At 36.8% G+C, this 25,866-nt stretch overlaps 1 protein-coding gene across 3 annotated transcripts; it reads left to right on the top strand.

Annotated features, from left to right (window-relative positions):
* Window positions 1–47: 47 nt before the first annotated feature.
* On the top strand, window positions 48–16,882 carry TLR6 (toll like receptor 6). Of its 3 annotated transcripts, XM_074272645.1 has the most exons (4): window positions 48–386; window positions 6,498–6,615; window positions 7,284–7,504; window positions 14,374–16,882. In XM_074272645.1, the coding sequence occupies exon 4, from the start codon at window positions 14,405–14,407 to the stop codon at window positions 16,820–16,822; it is 2,418 nt and encodes an 805-aa protein (XP_074128746.1). In that variant the 5' UTR covers window positions 48–386; window positions 6,498–6,615; window positions 7,284–7,504; window positions 14,374–14,404; the 3' UTR covers window positions 16,823–16,882. The 3 variants fall into 3 exon arrangements, with proteins under 3 accessions (XP_074128746.1, XP_074128745.1, XP_074128747.1); XM_074272644.1 differs by lacking the exon at window positions 7,284–7,504; XM_074272646.1 differs by lacking the exons at window positions 48–386; window positions 6,498–6,615; window positions 7,284–7,504 and adding an exon at window positions 13,151–13,217.
* Window positions 16,883–25,866: the final 8,984 nt, after the last annotated feature.

The raw sequence follows: 25,866 nt of genomic DNA, 5'->3' as shown, positions 1-25,866 counted from the left end.
CAGGGCGGCCCGGGTCTGGACCGGGCAGCCGGCCCCGCCTCCCGGCGGCCGCGGGCCCGAAACGCCAATCGTGCCCTAGGGAGGGGTCATTAAAGAGCCGGGGGGGGGGACCCCCCAGGCCCGGGGTTCCGGCCCTTCCCAGGCCGCTGTCCACTGCCCTAAAGCCCTCTACTTTCTCTTTGGCTGCTCTGCGCCCCAGGGTTTGCTAGGACCCTGGAATGTGGAGCGAGGAACTCCTCCTCTTTGCCCTCTCTGGGGGTCCCCCAGAAACGTGACCCCCGCAAGAATCCGTTCGGACCGAAGAAGTCCTTTTTTAAAGGGATCATTCCTAGAATCAAAAAGTGAGAGCCGGAAAGGATCCGGGCGAACTGTCAGTTCATTTGTAGGTAAGGAAATGAAGGCCCACGGAGATGAACTTGAATGAGGTCCAACCAGCTGCTAAAGGCACAGCATCAGGACGAGAACCGAACCTTCGGCATTCCCAGCTCAGGGTTCTTTATCACGTCCGAGTGGGAAAATTTGTCTCCTAGGCTCTATCACTCTTCTCTTTTTCTGGCAGCTTTTCTCTGGGTTTGCTTCTTCCTTTCCTCGTGTAACTAATAAATTTAAATGCCCAGCTAGATACAAATACTGCAGGCAATTTGAGGTTGGGAAATACTCCATTTGGTTATCAGGCCTGATTTTGACTGGGGATTGTCCCACCAGAGACTAAAATAGAGCTTTCCTGCTCTGGAGGGACAATCCCCCACCGAAATCTGGCCTAACGTCAACCAATACTGTTGCAGAAAAGTAATAAGAACAAGGTTTTTTGCTAAATGCTGCTTATGCTTAGGGGGAAGTTCTAATCTGGCCCAGATAAAGAATTATGAGCCAGGTGTAACGTTCTAAAGCAAAGGATTGTTTTTTTGAAAATATAAACTCCTCCAGACTTGTAAGTTCCTGTAGGAACTAATGTTCCAGGAGATCATTATACATGACAACAGCAAGATTAAACAACAATCTATTCTGATGGATGTGGCTCTTCTCAACAGAGATGATTCTGGCCAGTTCCAATGGCTTTGTGATAAAGAGAGCCATCTACACCCAGAGGGAGCATTGTGGGAACTGAGTGTGGATCACAACATTGCACTTCTTTGGTGGTTGTTTGCTTGAATTTTATTTTATTTCTCATTTTTTTTCCTTTTTGATCTGATTAACTTGTGCATAAAGTTAATTGTATAAATATGGATGCCTATATTGGATGTACATTTTTACCATGGTTAACATAGATTGGATTACTTGCCATGTAGAGGAGGGGATAGGGAGAAGGGGGAGGGGGGAATTGGAACACAAGGTTTTGCAAAGTTAATGTTAAAAAAGTATCCTTGTATATGTTTTGAAAATAAAAAAAATTATCAAAAAAAAAAAGAAAATATAAACTTTTCAAGGTCATGGAACAGTTAAGTTTTTTGTCATTGTGATCTGAGTGCCTTGCACTTGATAAACGTCCTAATTTAATTGATTTTGGTATGTGACAATTTGAAAGTTGAGCATTTTGTGGTCACACCTGTTGTCTATAAAAGACTTCGTATTTGTTATTTTTTCAGGATGGCTACTGCAAAAGCATAACTTAGAATGAGGTTTTGTTGTTTGTTTTTGGTGGAGGATTTTAAATCCTCTCAAATTTATTGCCAACTCTAAATTCGCTCCTTTTAATCAGAAAAGGAGTTTGAATAAAAATGACTCACCCTTTTGTCTTTGGGAGAGAGCTACTTCATCCTCTTAGAGATGAAAGGACAAACTTGAGCTTAGTCATTTCTCCCTACCTGGATCTATAAGATTTAGGATCAGTGGTTCTAGGCTATACTTCTGAAAGAACCAATATATGATAAAATATATAATGTTTCCCTGCCTCCCTACCACCACCATTCCAGGTATGGTGTTTCTCCTCTTTCCACAATATGCAACAGCCTCAGATTGTGTATATTGCTATTTCTACCCAAATTTGATTCTATCTTTCTAGCATCCATGATATTATCAGAGGAAAATAATCTATTTGGAAAGATGCTAAAGAATAAAAGCCATCAAAAGATACTTTTATTTCCATCCATATTTTTACCTTGCCATGCCTTCAGATGGCAAAAATCTCATTTAATTCAGAATTACACTATTTTATCAAAATGCTTTTTTTATTGCCTGTACTTTATGTCTGCTATTTATGTGATGATCTAATTTGCTGCATCAGCCTACCACAAAAATATTACCCTTATTCCTTTATAGGAGAATTAGTTTGTAATGAGTTTCTAAAGTATACAAAAATGTCCCTTCTTTAGATTAATTTTTCTTTTTCTTTTTAAGAAAAGTCCAATGTCCCAAGAAATCTCAAAAAGTTAAAATACATACTACTTTCTTAAATGAGTTTCCTTTACCCTCAGATGCTCGTCTCTCTTAAGTCAGTCCTGATACACTATGAGAGCAGCTAAAAAGACCAAACTGTGTTTCCTGCTGCCACCTGCAGAGAATTGAGAAGCCTCTTACATTTTTATGAGTAAGAATGAATGAGAGGAAGAAGCAGAGCTTTGGTCCTCCTAATAAATGCATAAGTGATGAAGCCAGCTGCGGGGTATTATGTGTGTTTTTTTAGTCATCTTCAGCAAATCACTTAAAATTTTGTGTCTATAAAACTGGAAAAATACTGATTAGTAAGATTTTATAATCTTTAATAATCATTAATAATCACTCAACCAAAATATAAAGTCCTATGTGTGATAAAAACGTAATTGGAATGTTTACAGAATTTTGGTTAATTGAATATTCAGGCAAACTATAAATTTCTTTTGATTTTGATCTTTATTCATTTCAAATTCGACAAACATTTTTCATGGCCTACTGTGTAAAAAAGCTCTACTAAATAGGATCTGGTTCCTATAATTTATTTAGGGGAGATAAGATGCGTGGAATTTACTATAACACCAAATTATAAATGGTACACATGAGATCATAAGAAGTTCCTACCAGCCTAGGGAGTCATAAAAGACTTCATGGAGGTAACATTTGACTCAAACTTTAAGGGATGGGAAGGATTTCAAAAGGCAGAAAATGGTTGTATATTTAAGAAGTAGGGAATAATGTGAAGAAAGGCATGGGAAAACATTGAGCATTTAGTTTGTCTGGAATTAAGTATATAGAGTGAAAGAGTATAATCTAAGATTGGAAAATTAAGGTGTCACTAAATTGTGGAGGATCTTTCTTAAACCTCAGTTTAAACAATCTAACATTTATTTAGGACAGGGTTTCTTAAACTTTTTCCACTGGCCATCCCTTTCTGCCCAAGAAATTTTTATCCAACACTAGATATATAGGTATATAAAATATGTAGACAAATCAAGCATTTACTGATAATAAGTCATAAAGAAATTTCTTTTAAAACAATTCCTTGATATATATGTAAATTTTGCCATTTTTTAAAGATGAAGGCAAATTTGCATACTAATGAGATGGATATGGTTGTTTATTTTTATATAAATAATTAAATATTGGCAAACTATCTGCTACCTTTTACTGTTGCCAATGACCTCCACATTCAGTTCTATTAGATCCATGGTTTAAGAAGCTTTTATTTAGGACTCAATCTGGAGCCAATCAAAGGTTTCCAGCAGAAGAAAATGATCAGATCTCTGATAAAGAAATGTGACAGTAAAATAAAGAAAAAAAACCTTTTCAGAGGGTATTGGTGTTGTAGTACTGGTCCTTTCTTGGATGATTCAGGATTTTGCAATACTTCCAGGTCATTCTATAGTATTGTATATTTATAGTACTGTAAATGTAAATGCTGAAGGGATGGGCAATTAGGATAAATATGCACAGATCTTTGGAAGAAATCCTGCAAGATACTTTTTTAAAAACACAATCTTCTTTGGTTATCCTGTGTCTCTATTTCCTAAAATAGGGCATAGGAAAAAAAAATCCAGTTAATTAAGGGTTCCAGTAAATCAAAATTTTTCTGAAATATTAAATGCCATGACAATAAATCAAGAAAAGCCCAATCCTTTACTCCAGAACACCCAGGCTATCTAATATAAAGAGAATTTAAAATCCATTCTCCAATCCTTCTTAGCTGAATGTTGTCCTAAAGAAAATTTGTCTCTGAAAGGTTGTGGTTCTTCCCAGTGATGGGTCACATATAGTTATTGACTTTCTGAGAAGAATTTTAAAATGTAATCATTTCAGGTCTGCTTTTATTTAGTAGGAAAGAAGAGATGGTGGTTGGGTTTTTGTTTTTGTTTTTGTTTTTTTTTTTTTTTTGCCTGATACAAGTTTCTATCCAAATTACTCATTTTAATTTTACAAGATGCATAAAATTATATTCAGAGTTAGAAGTAGTTGTACAGGCCACCTCATACAGTGAGTTTAAACTCAAATTGAAACAATTTCGTTTCAGTTTTCACTTACAAAACCACAAATTCACATTATGTGGTATTTTTAAAATCTATTGTGTTAAATATTTCTCAATTGCACTTTAATCTGGCTCCCACTCAACTACCAGTTTGATGCTTTTAACCTCCCCTAACTTCTTATTTTTGCTGATAAAAATACTGAGTCCTGGAGAAGTGATATGTTGCCCTCAAGGCCACACCACAAGTAAGGGCCAAAAGCCAGACTCAGTTGCGTGTCCCTTAACTCTAAAGCCAGCTTCTTTCTTCTAATAATAACAGCTTTCAGATAAAGAAATTGACTTAACACATTATGCAATCCATTCTTTGTTATTTATATATATATATTTTTTTTGAACCACAGACTGTGCAATGGGTACCTGAAATTTCAGCCAGAAATGGTAAAGAGAGGTACACTGCAGTTAGTTCAAACCAGATAGAGTTGATTGTTAAATTTTCAGTGAGAGTATTTCCACTTTGAAAATTAGCAAACACCATTTTAAAAAACTAGCAAATACCACAAATCTGGGCTTGATTTATTAATTTATTGACTGTCAGGCCTTAAAAAAATGAAGAAAATATAAATAACAAAGAGTAAATGTAAAAGTATACATTTCCTCTTCCCCTTTCCAGATCCAGTTATTAAACTTTTATCAGCATACCGCTGGCAAACTCTCCTTTTCTCTTCAATTCCTCAGAGTAGCAGATTACATTTTCTCCTTAGGTCTAAGAAGTCACAAATAGTTCACGAGCCTCCTTTTCTTATTCTTTCCTATAGGTTTTAACTTACTAGTTGAAAACACAGAGTTTTAGGGGAGAAAACTGGGCCAACTAAGCAGAAAGATAGACCAATATATTTTCCCTGATTAATCCAGTGAGATCTCTGAAACAAACACATTATAATTATATTCCTGCAGTGAATAGGGAATTTAAATGACATGCTGCTATCTCAAAGTCTTGAACAGAAGTAGGACCAACAATTTTTGTGTCATGAGCAACCATCACAAAACAATCTTGAAAGCCATCAGATTCAGTTAGACTGAGATCATGGAGTTATTAACACAAAGCCTCATACGGGAAGGCTTGGACATCACCCCAGGATGGAGAAACAGAGACCACAGGATGGTTACTGAGACTTTCCCTCAGAACTGGGAGAAAGCCAGTTAGAATATGACCCTGGAATGAATTTATCCTTGCTTACTTGCTGCTAAACTCTGTTATGTCTACCTATTAAAAGAGCTCGAGTGTAATAAGTATCCATTAATTTTAGCATCCTGTGCCCATCAATTGGAGAATGGCTGAATAAATTATGGTATATGAATGCTGTAAAAAACAACAGCAGGATGATTTCAGAAAGGCCTGGAGAGACTTACATCTGGATGCAAAATGAAAAGAGCAGAACCTGGAGATCATTATACATGGCAACAAGAAGACTATGTGATGATCAATTCTGATGGAGGTGGATCTTCTCAACAATGAGATGATTCAAATCAGTTCCACTTGGTCAGTGACTAGAGAGTTATCTACATCCAGAGAGAGGACTATGGGAACTGAATGTGGACCACACCATAGCATTTTCACTCTCTCTGTTGTTATTTGCTTGTATTATGTTTTCTTTTTCAATTTTTTTTTCCTCTTCCTTCTTGATCTGATTTTTCTTATGCAACAAGATAACTGTATAAATATGTAAACATATATTGGATCTAACATGTATTTCAACATATTTAACATGTATTAGACTACTGGCCAGTTAGGAGGGGGGATGGAGGGAAGAGGGGAAAATTTAAAGCAAAAGGTTTTGCAAGGGTCAATGTTGGAAAAATTACCCATGCATATACTTTGTAAATAAAAAGCTTTCATTAAAAAAAAAAAAAAATTAGCATCCTCGAGGAAAGCTCTGATTGCCCTCCCCTAGTTTTACACCTCTTCTGTTGAGTAAGGAACAAATATTGCTTATAGATAAATGTAGGGAAAATTCACTTATAAGTTGTTGTTCCCTGAAGGTTCAACAGATGGCAGAAAACCCTTCAAGGTCTTATTTTGTTACTTCCTGTAATTTGAACAGTCATGTTTTTAATTTTTTAGGGCAGTCAGAGGAAACTCTTCTTGAAATCTGGCTGAGAATGATTGCTCTTATATCTGTTTTTCAAATCAAAAATCTGAAAGTTGAAGAAGGAAGCTCTGAGAATTATGCAGGAGACAGGTAGGTCTTCTTTAATGTCTCTGTGTTACTTGAATTCAGGAAATTCAGTGGTGTAGTCTTTTCCACTGTGTTGAGACAGAAGAGGGTATGCATTTATATCTAGTTGGGAGAAAAACCAGAGGGCCACAATCCATTTGTTCATTTTAGCCCAAAATATCCTTTCCTTTGAACTTATTAGTCCTGCCTTCTCTCACCTCTGTTGGGGTCTTCTTTCTTTACCCTATTTTCTTGCATGATTTCATAGAGCAGATACGTAATCCAGACACATGGCACTCATCACATGCTACTCTTGTCTTATCTATTCAACTAGATGGAAAACTTCTTGTATATGTCTTGTCCTGCTTTACACTTGATACAGTATATATGTAGTTGGTGCTTCTCAGTAAATATTTGCTGAATGAGTAAATGAATCGTGGAGTCTTTTTTTTAAAAAAAAATCACCTTTCTTTTTTTCCTTTTATTGTCTCTCCTTTTCTTCTTGTTCTATATCTTCTTTCATGATATCTATTGCTATCTGCCTCTGCTTAACTACTTTTTTTTGGTCTAAAAATTTCCCCCTTTCCAATCTTTTTCTATTGTCGTCCTCCCTAACCTTGTCTCCTCCTTGTTTTCTTCCTTTTCCTTGTAGCTAAAGTGTTTGTGGTTTATGTTCTCATTTTTTTTCTTAGCCTTCAGGAACCAATTGAATATGGCCACAGAACACTTGGGTTGATATATCAGGTAGTACTAGGCGGATATATGCCGTCTTTCCTTAGAGAAGTCCAAGATTGTGTTCTGAGCCTCCTACCCAGGTTTGAGCCTTCGAGAAGAGATAGTCATGATGCTCCAGAATGGAAATCAGAGGTGGAGAGAACTGTCTATTGTTACCCAATGAATAAAAATTCAAAAGGTAAGATAGAGCTGTTATCAGGATGCAGAGCAGAGGGTCTAAAACCAAGAAATCCGGTTGTTACAGGGTTTCTGGTAGACTTGTCAATGAAAACAAGTTATGAGTTATAGCTGGTGTCCCCTATCAGAGGGGGGTTGGCCCCTGAAATTTGGGCTAGCACAGAAGCAAGAATTTGTAAGCCAGGCGACTGAGCACCTTACCATAGTTTCCCATTTTGATCACAGCTGGCTTTGATGATTGATGTAGTAGACCAATGAGGAGAATCTCTGTTGGTCTTTAGTCTCCCTCTCCTTCTCTCTCTCTCTCTCTCTCTCTCTCTCTCCCTCTCTCCATCCCACTTTCCCTTTTTCTCTGTCTCTCTGTTTCTCTTTAATTTAATTCTCTTCCTATTTAATCTATCATCTATTTATTTATCTATCATTTATTTGTCTATCCATTCTCTGTCCTTTCACAACCCTCATCCACATTCTTCTCCAATATGTCCATGGCAGGAGGAAAAGAGGAAATAAGTCCACTGGCCACGCTGAGACATCTTCCCGTTCTCCTGCCATGACGTAGGTATCAGAGCAGTTCTATCAGTTACTTCCTAGTCCACCCTCCTTTGCTTATGTATCATTCTTGTATCATGCAATTCTTTTTATATATATATATATATATATATATATATATTTTTTTTTTTTTATAATATTATCACTTGTATTCATTTTTCCAAATTACCCCCCCTCCCTCTATTCCCTCCCCCCGACGACAGGCAATCCCATACATTTTACATGTGTTACAATATAGTCTAGGTACAATACATGTGTGTGAATATCATTTTCTTGTTGCACAATAAACATTAGAATCCGAAGGTACATGCAACCTGGGCAGACAGATATTAGTGCTAACAATTTTCATTCCCCTCCCAGTGTTTCTTCTCTGGGTGCAGCTACCTCTGTCCATCATTGATCAACTGGAAGTGAGTTGGATCTTCTTTATGTTGAAGATTTCCACTTCCATCAGAATACATCCTCATACAGTATTGTTGTTGAAGTGTACAGTGATCTTCTGGTTCTGCTCATTTCACTCAGCATCAGTTGATTTAAGTCTCTCCAGGCCTCTCTGTATTCCTCCTGCTGGTCATTTCTTACCGAGCAATAATATTCCATAACCTTCATATACCACAATTTACCCAACCATTCTCCAACTGATGGACATCCATTCATCTTCCAGTTTCTAGCTACAACAAAAAGAGCTGCCACAAACATTTTGGCACATATATGTTTCTTTCCGCTCTTTAGTATTTCTTTGGGATATAATCCCAGTAGTAGCGCTGCTGGGTCAAAGGGTATGCACAGTTTGATAACTTTTGGGGCATAATTCCAGATTGCTCTCCAGAATGGCTGGATTCTTTCACAACTCCACCAGCAATGTATTAGTGTCCCAATTTCCCCACATCCCCTCCAACATTTGTCATTATTTGTTCCTGTCATCTTAGCCAATCTGACAGGTGTGTAGTGGTATCTCAGAGTGGTCTTAATTTGCATTTCTCTGATCAGTAGTGATTTGGAACACTCTTTCATGTGAGTGGATATAGTTTCAATTTCTTCCTCTGAGAATTGTCTGTTCATATCCTTTGACCATTTATCAATTGGAGAATGGTTCGGTTTCTTATAAATTATGGTCAGTTCTCTATATATTTTGGAAATGAGACCTTTGTCAGAACCTTTGTTTTTAAAAATATTTTCCCAATTTGTTACTTCCCTTCTAATCTTGTTTGCATTAGTATTATTTGTACAGAAACTTTTGTATCATGCAATTCTTGATGCAATTTCTCTTGCCCAATTCTTGGTTAGTAACAGAACGCAGCATAGTCACACCCTGGGCCTTTTCAATTCCTTTTTGAAGATTCTCAACTTTGATTCTTGGAAGACCTAGGATGGAACTTATGCTCCATGTGTTGCTCATTAAAAAAAAAAAAATCTAGTTGCAATTCTGCTTAGTGTTGCTAGTCACAAAACTATCTGTCGTCATTTTCTACTGAAGGCTAATAAAATGTAGGGGAAAGGCAACTGATTTTGATGCTTGGGGACCTAGGTTTGAATGCTAAAGTCACTATAATTAAAGCTGCTGCTAATTATAGCTAGCGCTTGATGGTTTACAAAGCACTTTACAAATATTATCTCATTTGACTCTAACACAATCCTGGGAGACAGGTGCTACTACTATTATTTCCATTTTACAGATGCAAGAAACTGAGGCATAGAGAAGTTGTGATTTGCTGAGGGTTACACAAAAGGCACATAGCTACATGGCTTAGTGAATAGAGAGTTGTACTTGGAGTTAGGAAGACCAGAGCTCAAATCCTGATTGAGATATTTATTAATTGTGTGAGCCTAGAAAATCTCTGCCTCAATTTCTCCAACTGCAAATGAGTATAACATTAACACCAGCGCTGTTGTGAGGCACAAATGAGATAATATTTATAAAGTGTTTTATAAACCTTAAAGCACTATATACATGCCATCATCCTCATCCTCATCCTCATATACCCTTTAGCTGCTTCAGTGCCGTTAGTTTCAGGATCTTGAGCCAATCCTTTCCTTTATTCTTCCTGGGAAACTTGAGAGGAATTTCTTCTTTTGTAAAATGAAGGTGCTGGGCTAGAGAAACTCTAAGGTCCTTCCTGTTCAATAACTGAACTATATATTTGTATGACATTGTTAACTCTTTTCCCATGATTCTTGGGATACTTAGGTCAGTCTGATAGATGTTAGAATCCAGAAACCCTCTGTAGGAGACATAAAGTATCATAGACCCTTTCAGACAACTGAGCAAAGAAAGGAAAATGAGTTTATATCATGGTTTTCAAGTTGCCCGATAATTCTTAAATTCTCTCTCCTTAATCTGTTTTCCAGATTGGTCTTTTTTTTTTTAATGAGATATTTTACATTTTCTTCTATTTTTCATTCTTTAGACTTTGTTTTATTGTCTCTCTCTCTCTCTCTTTTTTTTTTTTCTTTTTCTGAGGCTGGGGTTAAGTGACTTGCCCAGGGTCACACAGCTAGGAAGTGTTAAGTGTCTGAGACCACATTTGAACTCCGTCCTCCTGAATTCAAGGCTGGTGCTCTATCCACTGCTGCCACCTAGTGCCCTATTGTTTCTTATTGTCTCATGTAGTCATTAGTTTCCATTCGACCAATTCTCGTTTTTGAAGGATTATTTTCTTCATTGAGCTTTTATACCCCCACTCCATTTTACAAATCCTGCTTTTTAAGGAGTTTTTTTTTTCAGTGAATGTTTATATTTCCTTTTCTTTTGCTCTTTTCTGCTTTTTAAGGAGTTCTTTTCTCCAATGATTTTTTTTTTTCTTTTTGGCCTCTTGGTAACTTTTAGCCAATTTAGCAACAATTTTGTTCACTATTTTATTGTGCCTCTTCTACTAAGCTATTAATTCTCTTTTTATAATCTCGCATCACTCTCATTTTTCCCTATTTTTTTTCTACCACTCATTTCTTTAACTCCTCCAGGAATTCTTATTGAACTTGGCTCCAATTAGTATTTTTCTTTAAGGCTTTGGTTGTTTTCATATTGTTGTAGTCTTCTGAGTTTGTGGCTTTGTCTTCCTTGCCACAATAATAGGTTTTGATGATAAACTTTTTTTTTTTTTTTTGCTTTTTGCCCATTCTCCTAGCCTATTTTCTTGACTTTGAACTTAATGTTAAAGTTGGGCTCTGTTCACCGGGGAGAGGGGAGGCATTGTTCCAAGTTTCAGACTTTTTCACAGTGTTGTTGTCAGAGCTAGTTCTGGGAGTTAGCAAATTTGATATTTCCAAGGTGGTGTGATGCAGCAGGAGATGTGGTCGTTGCTCTCATCTGTAGCCAGATAGAATCCTTCCTGTCCTTTGTATACATGCATTATCATTCCTCTTGGTCTTAGAACTGTGACCAGGTCCCTTATTCTCCTGCAACCATAAGTGTTAGCTCTTCTTTCAGCCCTGGAACTGTAACTAGGACACCTGATCTCAGAACTGACCACTTGTGTTTCTTTTTGAACTCAGAACTACACATGAGCATTAAAGCTGTCAATCAGTGTCAGTTATACTCAGTGTTACTACAGAGTGCCCTGTGCCTCTTTCTTCCCATCCCTTACTATCTGTGGACTGAGTTCTGGAAGCTGATGTTGATTCGGCTGCTATTCTATCGCTCCAAAATTTAATTTGAGGGTTATTTTAAAGTTGTTTGAAAGGGAAGGTAGAGAGAGCTTAGCCAGGATGCTGACTTTAATCCATCACCTTGGCTCTGCCCTTCAGGATTTGTTACTTTCAAGTACAAAAGAAAAACGATAATTAGTAAAGTTATTTTTGATGTCTGCTTTGATAAGCGAAAAGACCGATTTATAGTTACAGTGATATTTTACTTACCTGATATTGTTGGATAATTATATGGTGCAGAGAAATCAGTTTCTGGATAACTGAAGTTTATCTTTAAGTGCTGAATCTTTTTTTTTTAATGTCAACAATTGAAAGCAATGGACTCTATAGTGCCAAAGAGCCTTCTCATATGTCTTTTAAGAGTAGGAAAACTTTCTAAAATGTATTCTATATTTCCATCTTTATGAATAGACTGTACAGAGCATCCTTGTGTTTTGCTACACTGCAATGATGTGTTCACAGATATATATATATATATATATATATATATATATATATATATCCTCTGAGTTTGCTACCTTCCTAGTTTGTGTTTCTTCAGACTATTAATAAAGTAGTATTATAGCACACAAAGAATTTTATATTTTTATATACATTATCTTGTTTAATTCCAAGAGCTATTCTCTGATGAAACTTTACATAAGTAGCTTCTCCTTGCAGTCCTATGGGGATGTCTTCAGTTTTATGGTTCCAAGATTCAAAGAGTATCCTGAGACTATATTCCTAAAATTATGTAGCTCAGGAGACTCTCCTGCTACCTCTAAAAGTCAGCTAGTAAGCACAAGTAGCTCAAAATAAAGACTAATCTAAGATGGGATAGCAAGGAGAATTGGTATATGATATATCTCCCCCAAATCTGGGGCCCACAGCCCACAAATACACACAGTGCTTATGGAAAGGCTGGACACAAATGTAGGAGATAGTGGTAGTGAGGCATGTAAGCAGGAATAAAACTAGCCGAGACAACTAGTACATCCAATATTTCAGGGTCCCAATGTCTTTTCTCTTTTAGTGTTATCTTCACATTACTTCATCCCAGATGCAGGAACTCTTTGGGGAAGGTCCCTCAGTTGAGTCTCTCTGTTTTTCTTTCTGCATTTCAACCCCCAGGCTGTCGGGCTAATTCTCTTTTTAATCCACAGTTGACTCTCTTTTCTGCTGCCAGGGGTCACGTTCCTTGAAGCTGTTTTTTGACTTGAATTATTTTTCTCTCTGTTTATATTTTCCTACAGAGTACAAATCTGTGTTCTATGCTGGATGTGTTAGTCTGTTTGGATAAGTATCTACAATGCAAGATTAGAGATGGGAGAAAATGGAAGAGAGGAGAGAAAGTACTTCTTCCTCATCTCCCCACACTGCTGTGCTTTTTGGTATATGTTCTGAGGGTCCTAGGCCACCAGGCTGCTCTTTATATTGAACTGGCAAGTGTGGCAGATTCCATTAAAAAATTGCAATAGTATTTTGTTTTTCCAATCACATGTAACCATACTTCAACACTCAATAATTCAACATTCATTTTGGTGAGATTTTTGAGTTCCAAATTTTTGTTCTCCCTCCCTCCTTTAGTTCCTCCCTCTCCAAGAGAGCAATCACAGATTCCATTCTTAAAAACCACCTTGGGTATCACTAATATTTGGCTAGCTAGCGGCTATCTGTCCTTTCATTTTGTCTAGGAATCTCCTTCATACTTTGTAAAGGGATGCCCAAGCTCAGACTGTATTTTGTTAACATGTTACTATCACATTACCTCTCATTGAGATAAAGTAGTAGTTAACTCTATATTGTAAAGTTAGAGCTACAGGTCTATTTATTTATTTATTTATTTTTCTGAGTCTGGGGTTAAGTGACTTGCCCAGGGTCATACAGCCAGGAAGTGTTAAGTGTCTGAGACCAGATTTGAACTTGGGTCCTTCTGAATTCAGGACTGGTGCTCTCTCCACTGCGCCACCTAGCTGCCCTGGTCTTTTTATTTTCTTTCACAGATGAGGAAGCTGACAAACAGTATGAGAAATAGGATTTATACCTAAGGCTTCCTGACTCTAAGACCAACTTCCTCTCTTCTATGTAATACTGCTTCTGTAATTTATACATAAAGAAACTGAGGCACAGAGAAGTTAAATAACTTATCAAAAATAAGTTAATTAATTGAATCAGTGCATTATATAGAGTACTAAATATAGAATTAACAGGCATCTGAGTACCTCTGACACTTGTATATGTAATTATGGACAAATCACCAGAGGAGTGGTATGGCATAGAGAATAAAATATAGTCCCAGAATCAGGAAGAGTTTCAAGTACCCAATCAGATATTTCCTACCTGGGTTAATCAAATCATCTTTCTGAGTCTCAATTTCTTCACCCACAAAATGCGCCAGTTGGATTACTTGACTCTGAACTCCCTACCAGTACTAAATCTATTATCTCCTGAAACTACTTAATCTCTACCTCAATTTTTCTATATACAAAATAGGGATAGCAATACCTTTGGGCTCTACCTAGCAAGGTTCCTAAGAGACTCAAATGAGTTAGTGTATTGTGGGTACTTTGTGGGCTTTAAACGGCCAAATAAACACCAGTCATTATTATATTGGGTGGGATTGGGGTAACATACTGGAAATTTATTATTATGAATTAGTATTCATTCAACAAATATGTCATGTGGCTTTTGTTCTAGGATTTGGACCTGCATTAAGATACTCTGAAGAATGACAGTGATCCTTTGGGATGTCCACTGCAGCACTATGGGTAATCCCAGGTCACCAATCATCAGTACATCTCATTTTGTTCACATCTTTATGCTGATCCTTGGGAGTAGAATCCAGCACTCTTTGGGAAATGACTTTATAGGCAACTATTCAAACAGCTTTCTCAGTCACGTTCTGAGCCGCCTATCATCGAAAACAACAATCTTAGATCTGTCACTAAACAATATAACTGAACTTCAGATTGAGGACTTCAAACCTCTTCGGAAGCTGAGAGTTTTAAAACTTTCTTATAATAGGATCCAGCATCTTGATATGAATGTGTTTAGATTCAACCAGCATTTGGAATACTTGGATTTATCCCACAATAAATTAAGGAAGATTTCTTGCCATCATCTCATGAATCTCATACATTTAGACATCTCATTCAATGAATTTGAAGCTCTCCCCATCTGTGAGGAATTTGCTAACATGTCCCGACTCGATTTCCTGGGACTGAGTGCTACAAGAATACAAAAATCAGACTTAGTACCAATTGGCCACTTGAATCTAAGTCACATCCTATTGGATCTAGAAAGATTTCATGGAAAAAAAGGCACCCTGGAGGATCTTCCAGTTTTGAATACAAAGACACTACGAATTATCCTCCCTCTAAATAGAGCGTTTTCTGTCCAATTGAATATGTCAGTGTATAACTTAAGACATTTTGAACTACTTAATATTAATGTAGATGATGATAAATGTTCAATTTTCACTGACTTTTTGTCAAAAATAATTAATAATGCAAAATTTCTGAATCTTACCCTATACCATATTGAAACTACTTGGAAATGCTTGATAGAAAGTCTTCAGTTTCTTTGGCGGGAACCCGTGGAATATCTTCATATCTACAACCTAACATTGGTGGAAAAAATTAATTTTGAACCATTTAACTATTATGAAACTTCACTGAAAGGACTAAAAATAGAACTTTGTACCATCAAAGTTTATATATTTTCACAAACTGTTTTGTATTATTTCTTTTCAAATATGAACATAAAAATGTTAACATTATCAAGTACCCGTATGTTGCATATGCTTTGCCCTTCTAAGCCAAGCCCATTCCAGTATTTGAACTTTGCTAACAGTCTTTTCACAGAGAGTCTTTTCCAAGATTGTGAAAACTTAACCCTCTTACAAACACTCATCTTACAAAAGAACAAATTTACACGCCTTTCCAAAATCTCTCTCATGACGGAGAAAATGAAGTCTCTGAAACATCTGGATTTAAGCCAGAATTCCATCAGTTATGAAGGTAAAAAAACCTGCAACTGGGCTGAAAGTCTATTGGTCCTAAATCTGTCTTCCAATGAGCTCACTGACTCTGTCTTCAGATGTTTACCTCCCAGGGTCACAGTGCTGGATCTACACAGAAACAAAATCAGGAGCATCCCTAAAGACATGATCAATCTGGAATCTTTGCAAGAACTAAATGTTGCTTCTAATTCTTTAGTTGATCTTCCGGGGTGCAGTACTTTTAGAAGGCTTTCCACGTTGGTCATCACATATAATTCAGTTTCCCACCCATCTACTCATTTCTTCGACAGCTGCCAGAATATTAAATCACTACAAGCAGGAGACAACCCATTCATGTGTACCTGCAGGCTAAGAGAATTTAGCAAAAATATAGCCACGTTATCGGACCACGTGGTGAGGGGATGGCCACATTCGTACCAGTGTGCCTTTCCAGAGAGCTATAAGGGGACTCAGTTAAAAGACTTTCGCTTGTCTCCCTTCTCGTGTAATTTAGTTCTGATCACCGTCACTGTTCTCCTCATTGGATTAGTTCTGATGGCTCTTACAGCTTTTCTGTGCATCCACTATGACCTGCCGTGGTACCTGAGGATGGCATTACAATGGACTCAGACACGACGCAGAGCTAGGAACATCTCCTTGGACCAACTCGAAAGAACGTACCAGTTTCATGCTTTTATTTCCTATAGTGAACGGGACTCTGCCTGGGTAAAGCAGGAGCTGCTTCCCAACCTAGAGCATGAAAACATCAAGATTTGCCTTCACGAGAGAAACTTTGTCCCCGGAAAGAGCATTGTGGAAAACATTATAAACTGTATAGAGAAAAGCCACAAGTCTATCTTCATTTTGTCCCCCAACTTCATTCAGAGTGAATGGTGCCATTACGAGCTTTACTTTGCTCACCACAAACTTTTTCATGAAGGTTCTGATAACTTACTCCTTATCTTACTGGAACCCATCCCGCAGTGCAGCATCCCTACCCGGTATCACAAGCTGAAAGCTCTCATGGCACAGAGAACTTATTTGGAATGGCCCAAAGAGAAGAGTAAGCAGGTGTTCTTTTGGGCTAACATTAGAGCAGCGTTTAATGTCAAATTAGCATTAGTTACAGAAGATGGTGACATTTAGATAATTTATAATTTTTGTTATATAAAATTGTTACAAATCAAATATATTTATACCTGCTTACTTCTGTGACTTGCTGGGTGTTTTTATGTTCATAACAATATTATGGTTGACTTCATATTATTTATTTAGTTTAATGAGATTGGGCTGGACCTATGAGGTAAGAGATGTGGGAACTTTATCTACATGTTTTCTGGGGCAAAAGTGATCATGTAGTTTTTTTCAGAGTTGAGACTTGAACTTAGGTCCTCCTGTCTCTGAGGTTCTCTATCCTAAACTGAACACAAATTTACAGATGAGGTCTGATCAGTTTAGAATACCTTGGGGTTATTCCTTCTGTTGTTTATTGTCCTGGAAACTGCATTTGTATTACTAATAATATTAGTAAATACAAGAGCTTATAATTACAAAATGCTTTATATGCATTCACTTGATCAAATGTCATTTACAATCTTAACATTCTCTACTGACTCATTGAATTTCCATGATGCTAAACCCTCACACTTCTTTTTTATATGAATTCCCAACCAAACTAGATCTCTCCCAGTCACCTTGGGCAGATGATATTTTGACTTATGATACAAAGGAAGGGTAGCTAGGTGGTTCAGTGGATAGACTGCTGGGCTTGGAGTTATTGTGAGTTCCAATCTTGTGTTAAAAAACACTAACTATGATCCTGGAGCTTAATCCTGTTTGCCTCAGTTTCCTTATCTGTAAAATTAGTTGGAGAAGAAAATAGCAAGAAACTCCAATATCTTTGCCAAAAACAACAACAACAACTAACAAAAAACCCAAATGGATCAGGAAGAACTAGACAGGACTGAAAACTGATGCAACAACAAAAGCAATTTGCTTTTATTCTTACTTAGTCCATCACTTCATCTTGTTAAATTCCAACCTTTCTGTTATAATCTTGATATTCTCTACCTTACTAGTAATACCTCTGAGTTTTTATGGGATGTATTTTTTCAGCCAAATTATTTTATTCCTTCTTACAAAAAGTACTGAGCAAGATAGATGAATGAATAGATGGATGGATGAGTGGACGAAAAAGCAGTCGTCAGATGCTGAGTATGTGCAGAGGCAGACACAAGGCTAAGTGCACTGAGCACTGGGTCTGGAGTCAGAAATATCTGAGTTCAAATCCAATCGCAGACACTTATTAGCTGTGTGACAATAACACTCCAAGGACATGTATACATATATTGTATTTAATTTATACTTTAACATATTGAACATGTATGGGTCAACCTGCTATCTGGGGGAGGGGGGAAGGAGGGGAAAAATTAGAACAAAAGGTTTGGCAATTGTCAATGTTGTAAAATTACCCATGCATATATCTGGTAAATAAAAACTATTAAAATAAAAAAATAATAATAATACTCCAAGGATAGTATTGGTGTGCAATAGAGTGACAAAGAATCAGACATAACTAAACCACTGGGCCACCAAAAAAATGTGTAGAAAATGTGCTAAATACTGGAGAAACAAATAGAACAAAAGGTGGTCCTTGCTTTCAAGGAGCTAACCAAAAGGAGGACCAACACAAGACTTTTTTTAATTAAAGCTTTTTATTTTCAAAACATACGCCTGGATAATTCTTCAACATTGACCATTGCAAAACCTTGTTCCCCACTTCTTCTCCCATCACCTCCCCCAGATAGCAAGTAAGCTAATATATGTTAACATGATAGAAATATATGTTAAATCCAATTTATGCATACATATTTATACAATTTTCATGCTGCACAAGAAAAATCAAATCAAAAAGGGAAAAAAATGAGAAAGAAAACTAAATGCAACCAAACAACAATGAAAAGAGTGAAAATTCTATGTTGTGATCCACACTTAGTTCCCACAGTCTTCCTCTGGGTGTAGATCTCTTCTTCACAAGATCATTGGAACTGGTCTGAATCATCTCATTGTTAAGAGAGTCACATCCAGCAGAACTGATTATTGTATAATCTTGTTACTGAAACACAAGACTTCAACTCTAAGTCCAATGGAAAGGTCCCATGGTGCTTAGGATGCAGTGGTAAAACAGACAGTCATATAGCTTTGAAAGTTCTTCCCACTGATAAAACCATTGCCACTTCTGATGTCACTCCATCTGACCAGTGCCAAGGATTTTAGTGTAAAAGAACTTTCTTTTCCATGGTTGTGATTCACCGAACACCTTTCTTCAGATTTTCATCAATCCTTTCCTCAACATTGTTTAGTCATTCAGGAATTTGATGAATAGATAGAGTAAAATGAAAAAAAAAGTTTTTTTTTTAACATTGTCTAACAAACAATGAATTGAGAAGTGGTAAAAAGCAGGTATTTCATTCTATTAGATTAAAGGGCACATATAATAATGGGAAAAGCAGGGAATCAGAAGCCTACTTTGATCACTTGTGGAAGCCTTGAGTGTGGTCTTGTACCAGTCAATTCTCTGACAATCAGTTCCTTCATATTAAAAAAAGAGGACTCTTGAACTTCTTTCATTTCAAATATGTCTAACTCTTCAAGACCCCATTTGGGGTTTTCTTGGCAAAGATACTAACGTGGTCTGCAATCTCTCTACCTCATTTTCCAGATGAAGAAAAGGGTTGAAGGACTTGTCACAGCTTCCAGCCCTGGCACTCTACCTACTGTTCCACCTGGCTGCCCTCCTGGCATGTAGGAGGCACTTAATAAATATTTATTGAATGAATAAGTTGAAAAGGCTTTGGGTATGGACCTGGATAAAACACACCGGGTTTGTCAATGGAATACCAACCTACCTAAATTCACCAAGAATCTCATTATTGGAAATCTCATTATACCGCAAGATTGAAAGTGGCTGGTACTTAGATCACATCAATAGTCTCTCTGCCCTTCTGATTGAACTCTCTGAAAGGAGAGGAGAGCCAAGAGCTCCAGGGCCTCTATTTAAATAGGAGGCACAGCAAAGTTCTCTTTTCTGGAAACATCCAATATGAGCCCAAACCAAATCTCTCCCACACTCCCTTTTCTTTTCCTTTCCTTCTTTTACTCTATGCCCCCCTTTCCTAGATTCTTTTTATAGACAAATATCACCAATGACTATTAGTGCAAAAAACCTAAATAAAATACCAAGTAGGAGATTACAACATATTATAAAGATCATACATTGTGACCAAGTAGGATTTATACCAATATTGAGGGCTAGTTTAATATAAGGAAACTATTAACATAATTGATCATATCAATAACAAAAATCATGTGATTATATCAATAGATGCAGAAAAGATTTTGAACAAAATATAACATTCACTTCTATTAAAAACTCTTGAAATCTAGATATGAATTGATTTTTCCTTAAAATGATAAAAAAAAAAATCTACTTAACATTATCAGCAATCATTATCTGTAATAGGAACAACCCAGAAGTCTTCTCAACAAGATTAGGACTAAAACAAGAATGCCCATTATCACTAATATTATTTGATATGATACTAGAAATGTTAGCAATAACAATAAGAGAAGGAAAAGAAATTGAAAGAATCAGAATGGGCAATGAGGCGATAAAACTGTCTTTTTGCAGACAATATGATGGTATTCTTGGGAAATCCTAGAGATTCAATTAAAAAGCTTGTGGAAACAATAATTTTTAACAAAGTAGCAGGATATAAAATAAACCCACACCATTGCAATGTGTCTTGTTCCCATCTTTATGTTAATGATCAGGAATAAAATGCAATTCTCAGTAGAAAATGAAATTGCCATCAACTACAGTATGTGCTAAAACAGTACCAGAAACAACAGTCTTAGATTTGTCATTTAACAACAAGTTTTAATATTTTCTCATAGTTGAATCCACCACCTTGATAGCAATGTTTTCACCAGGATCTAGAATATTGGGATTTATGCTGCAATGACTTGTGGAAGATTTCTTATGTATTTAGATATCTCCTTCAAAGAATTTGATGTCCTGCCTGTTTCTATGCAGTCTGGTAACCTGTTTCAACTGGGTCGAAGTTGAAGAGCTGAGTGAGTGCTTTAAGGATAGGAAAATCAAAATTTCTATCCATTGCTTTAACCTTTTGCTAGTGTAAGGAAACTTTTATGAGAAACAAGGAATCAAAGAGCCTCCAGCACTTACACACCAAGAGACTGAACATTGTTATCCCACCAAACAAGCCATTCTGTTTTATTTTGGATGTATCGGTTAACACAATGATAAATTTAGAATTATTTCATATTAAATGTGGGCAGGATGGGGATGAATGTTCCTATCTCATGAATTTCTTGTCAAAAGTGGAAAAAAAATTCAGCTTTACCAAGACATAGTCTGGACAATATTGAAACATCTTGGAAATAGGTTATTAAAATTATTAGTTTCTTTGGCCAACAGCCATTGAATATCTTACTATATCTGGTGTGAAACTGATGAAGAAAAATTTGACTATTCTGGGACTCTCTAAAAGTCCTGATGGTAAAGCACGATATTAATGATGGTTTCCATTTTTTAAAGGCTGCTGTCTACAGAATATTTCAGGTACAAATATAAAAATGTTAACAATACCAGTTACATGTATGTTACATATCTTTTTGCCCTTCTAATCCCAACTCATTTCAATCTTTGACCTTTTATAATAACCTAATAATTTCTAATTTCATAATAATCTAATAACTTTTCAAGATTGTGAAAACTTAAATATTTTGCAAGCACTTATTTTACAAAAGAATCTTTCAAGAATAGTTCATGTGATGGAGAAAATGAAGTCTGAAATATCTGGATTTAAGCCCAAACTCCATCAGTTATGATGAAGATAAGAGAAACTACAGTTGGATTGAAAGTCTACTGATCTTCAATTTGTCTTCCAAAGACCTCACTGACTCTATCTCAAGCACTATGAGCAATTCTAATGCCTAAAGTGAGCCCAAGAAAATAAACCCAGGAAAAGCATCTTGAAACGTCTTTGCAATCAACTTTTCCAGGCAAATTCATTTGATGTTGGGAATAGTGGGGAATAGCCTTTCGAAGATAAGAGAAAATTCAAGATATCAGAAGGCAATTGTGAAGGAGGCTTCCCCCCACCCCTCCCCAGTCTTGTAACAAGGAAGGGCTAGGTCATGAAGGAATTCAGCTAAAGTGTAGCTACCATGGAAAGGAAGAGGAAGAAAAAGGTATAATTATTCTTGAAAATTAATAAATCACTCAATCAACAAGCACATAAGCATTTCTTACATGCTGGTAATACAAAGAGAAAAAGTGGGGAAAAGTCTCTATCTCTTAAAAGCTTACATTCTATCAAGGAGACAGCATGTGCAAATATGGGTATATTATATATATATATATATATATACATATGTCAGATAATTTCATTTTTTCCAGATCAGGAGAGAATGTATATAGAAGGTGATGCTGAAGCTGAGTCTTGAAGGACAGGAGGGATTCTTGGAGGAAAAATACAGGAAGAAGGACTTTCCAAGCTTGGGATATAGACAAGGCAAGGAATAGATCTGAGAAATAGAATATTTGTAAGGATCAGGAACACTAAAACAGAGAGTTTAATTGGACTTTAAATCTGATAAAGGGGGAGGTAATGTTTAATGAAACTGGAAAAACAAGCTCTGAGACAGGTTGTGCAAGGTAAATGTGAAAGAGGGGAGTTTATAACAGATATTTTAGCTCATAAGTCATTGATACTTCTTGAGAAGGGGAGTGACGTAGTCAAGCCTGAATTTTAGTAAAACTAGTTAAGCTACTATGTGGAAGGCAGATTGGAGGGAGGAGAGGTTGGAGGCAGGTTGAACAGTTAGGAGGCTGTGACAATCATGCAGGTGAAAGATGAGGGATGAGGGGGGGCTTATCTGGGGTACTGACAATGTCAGCATAAAGAAAGGCATGGATGTGGGAGATGTGAAGGCAGAAATGGCTAGATTTAGAACTAAGGCTATTGGATTAGTGAGGGGAGGTATGGAGGATGATGGGTTGTAAACCTAGATAATTGGAAAAATGATGGTTTTCATAGTAAAAAAGAGAAATTAAGAAGAGGGGCGCATTTTGTGAGAAAGATGATGAGTTCTATTCTGTATATGTTGACATCTGGTTTCTGAAGTCCAATAGGCAGTTGGTAAAGTATATGGAACTCAGGAAAATAAATAATAATAGCTCTAATATAATATGTATTATAATATTATGTAATAATATAGTAGTATGATATAGTAACTGCTATGTACCAAGCACCCTGCTAAGTACTTCAAAAATAGTATCTTACTTGAACGTCCCAACAACGGTGGGAGGAAGAGGCTTTCTCATTTTACTGTGGAGGAAACTGAGGCAGGAAGAGACTAAGTGACTTGCCTAGATTTAGCCATTTCTATCTCTACAACATCTCCCACATCCATGCCTTTCTTATACTGATATTCTTATACTGATATTGTCAACACCCTAGATAAGGCCCCCATCATCTTTCATTTGGATGATTGCCACAGCCTCCTAACTGTTCAACCTGCCTCAAGTCTCTCCCCACGCCAATCCACCTTCCCTATAGTCACACAGAAAGTGTCCAAGGCTGGATTTGAACCCAATTTCCTTGTTCCAAGCCCAAAGCTCTATCCATTGCATCACCTAACTCCCTAGGAGAATACATAAGGTTCAATATATAGAGCTAAAAGTTACCTGCCTAGAGATGCTAATTAAATCCATGGGAGCTGATGAAGTCATCAAATCTGACAGTGTAGAGAGAAGAGGAGAACTTGTGGTGGAGTCTTAGGAGACATAAATGCAGGGCATGATGTGTTTGATGAACCAAGAAGGAGACTGAAAAGGAACAGTGATAAGATATGTTGGAGGATAATCAAAAGAAAACCCCCTCAAAATCCCAGAGAGGAAAGAGTACAGTAAATGGTATTAAATTATTGCCAAGAGGTCAAAAAGGATGAGGATGGACAAAAAGGTCATCATATTTGACATTAAGGAATCATTGAACAGTTTGAAGAGAGCAAGGGCTAGACACATACCCTCCCGAGCACTATAAATACTATCAATACCCTCAAAATTTTAAGGCCCTGAGGTAAAGCCCCGTCATCATGCCCTAGTTACAACTATCTCTTCATGAGGAAATACTTTTTTTTACCTTATTCATTCAACAAACATGTGTTGAACTCCTCTAGTTAGTAGTAATACATGATACCTCCACAGATAGATTAGTTTCATGTGTTTCAGTAATTCTGACACCATAGCTGTTCTACTTTGAGTAATCAGGGCTTTTTATTTGTGGTAATAGAGCTTGTTTAATTTTTTTTTCAGGAGCTCTGTTCCAGCTGATCAAGCCTCAGGACAACATTATGAGATTCAGTGGGCAAGAATTTGTTCTCCACTTAATGTATATGTAGGCAGAATTTTGTAATGTATTTTCTTTCTTAGTTAAAAAAAAAATCCACACTATTACAATAAGAGCCTATTTTAAAATAATGCTTGAAAAGCAGATTCAAAATGGTGGAGAAAAGACAGAGATTCTCCTAAGCTCTCCCCCAAATCCAGCCCTTTTAACTAATGCCATGAAACAATTCCTGGAGCAACAGAATCCATAAAAGGATGGGGTAAAATAATTTTCCAACCAAAAACAACTTAGAAGGCTGGCAGGAAAGATCTGGGCAAGGGGGGGAGCACATTCTAGCCCAGCCTAGGTCTCAGCAAACCAGAAGCAGGTCTTAGGAGCCACTGAATCAGTAGCAGTGGCTCTCTCAGGCTTCAGACCATTAGGGGATCATAAAATAGGTCACCAGAACACAAGGGAGAAGAGCAGAAAACAGCTCTTTTATCCTACTACCTTAGAAGAACTGAAAACTTATGGGTCCCTAAAGGTATCTCCAAAAACAGCTGTACAAAACCCCTATAACTTAGGACATATATCTTCCACCCTGAAAGCAGAGCTCTATTTTAACTAAGAGTTAAAAATCAAGTAACAGATTGGGGAAAAAATGAGCCAACAACAGAAAGAAGTTCTGATCATAGAAAGTTACTGTGGTGACAAAGAAAATCAAAACACACACTTGGAAGATAAAAAAAAAATCAAAACTCTTATAACCAAAGCCTCCAAGAAAAACAGGAATTAGTCTTAGTCCAGATAGGGGGAATTAAGAGAGCGAGGCAACAAGAAACCATGCTATAAAAGAGTCAGTGAGGAAACTAAGGATGTTTCTAATGTATATTATTCATAATGCACTTTCAACTCATTTCTTCTCATTGGCAAATTCTCTCTCCTCTCATCTTATTTTTTCCTGTAGAAGAGAAGACTTAAAAGGAATGTAATAGAACATTTTCAAGTAGTTGTTGGGCCCTTTAAGGAAGAGGAATTCAACTTCTGTATTTGACTCTGAGCTGATGAGTAGATGCTTCATGGTGGATGAGGTCGGTTCATGGGTATATAGTTCTATATAAGAAATAGCTTCTTTACAATGAGAGATATTCCAAAGTGGTTGGTTGGCTTTCTTCAAGTGCAAGCTGGATAAGTACTTGTAACAGTAACATTTTGAAGGGAATTCCTAGCACTGGAATGGTTTGGGTTGGACTTGGTGCCTTCTCAACTGCCTCAACCATCTGAGAGTCTGTGATTCTTCTTCCAAGAACATGGAAGCCAGATTATGAAGAATACTAAAGGCATTATTCAAGAAGAAGTGAGAGAATATTTCCAGTTTCTACAATGCAAATTAAAGCTAATTTAGGCAACTTGTATGGAAAAGGCATACTCTGTTCTTTACCAAAACTTGTTGCAGTTCTTATTACTGGGTGATCCTATTTTTTTCAAGATGCTTGCACTGAAACTGAAGAATTTAACAACTTCCTAAACCAGACCTCAAGATTTCATAATTAAGTTTCCAGCTAACCACCAGCAGTAGATATAAATGCCCAATATCTGTAGCCCACAGAAAAACCCACTCAATGAAATGAGCAGAACCAGGAGATCATTATACACTTCAACAACAATACTATATGAGAATGTATTCTGATGGAAGTGGATATCTTCAACATAGAGAAGATCTAATTCAGTTCCAATTGATCAATGATGGACAGAATCAGCTACACCCAGAGA

This window comes from Sminthopsis crassicaudata, chromosome 6, assembly GCF_048593235.1.
Source record: "Sminthopsis crassicaudata isolate SCR6 chromosome 6, ASM4859323v1, whole genome shotgun sequence".
Classification (NCBI taxonomy): domain Eukaryota; kingdom Metazoa; phylum Chordata; class Mammalia; order Dasyuromorphia; family Dasyuridae; genus Sminthopsis; species Sminthopsis crassicaudata.
The sequence above is the reverse complement of the archived record's forward strand: the minus strand, read 5'-3'. Positions and strand labels throughout refer to the sequence as shown.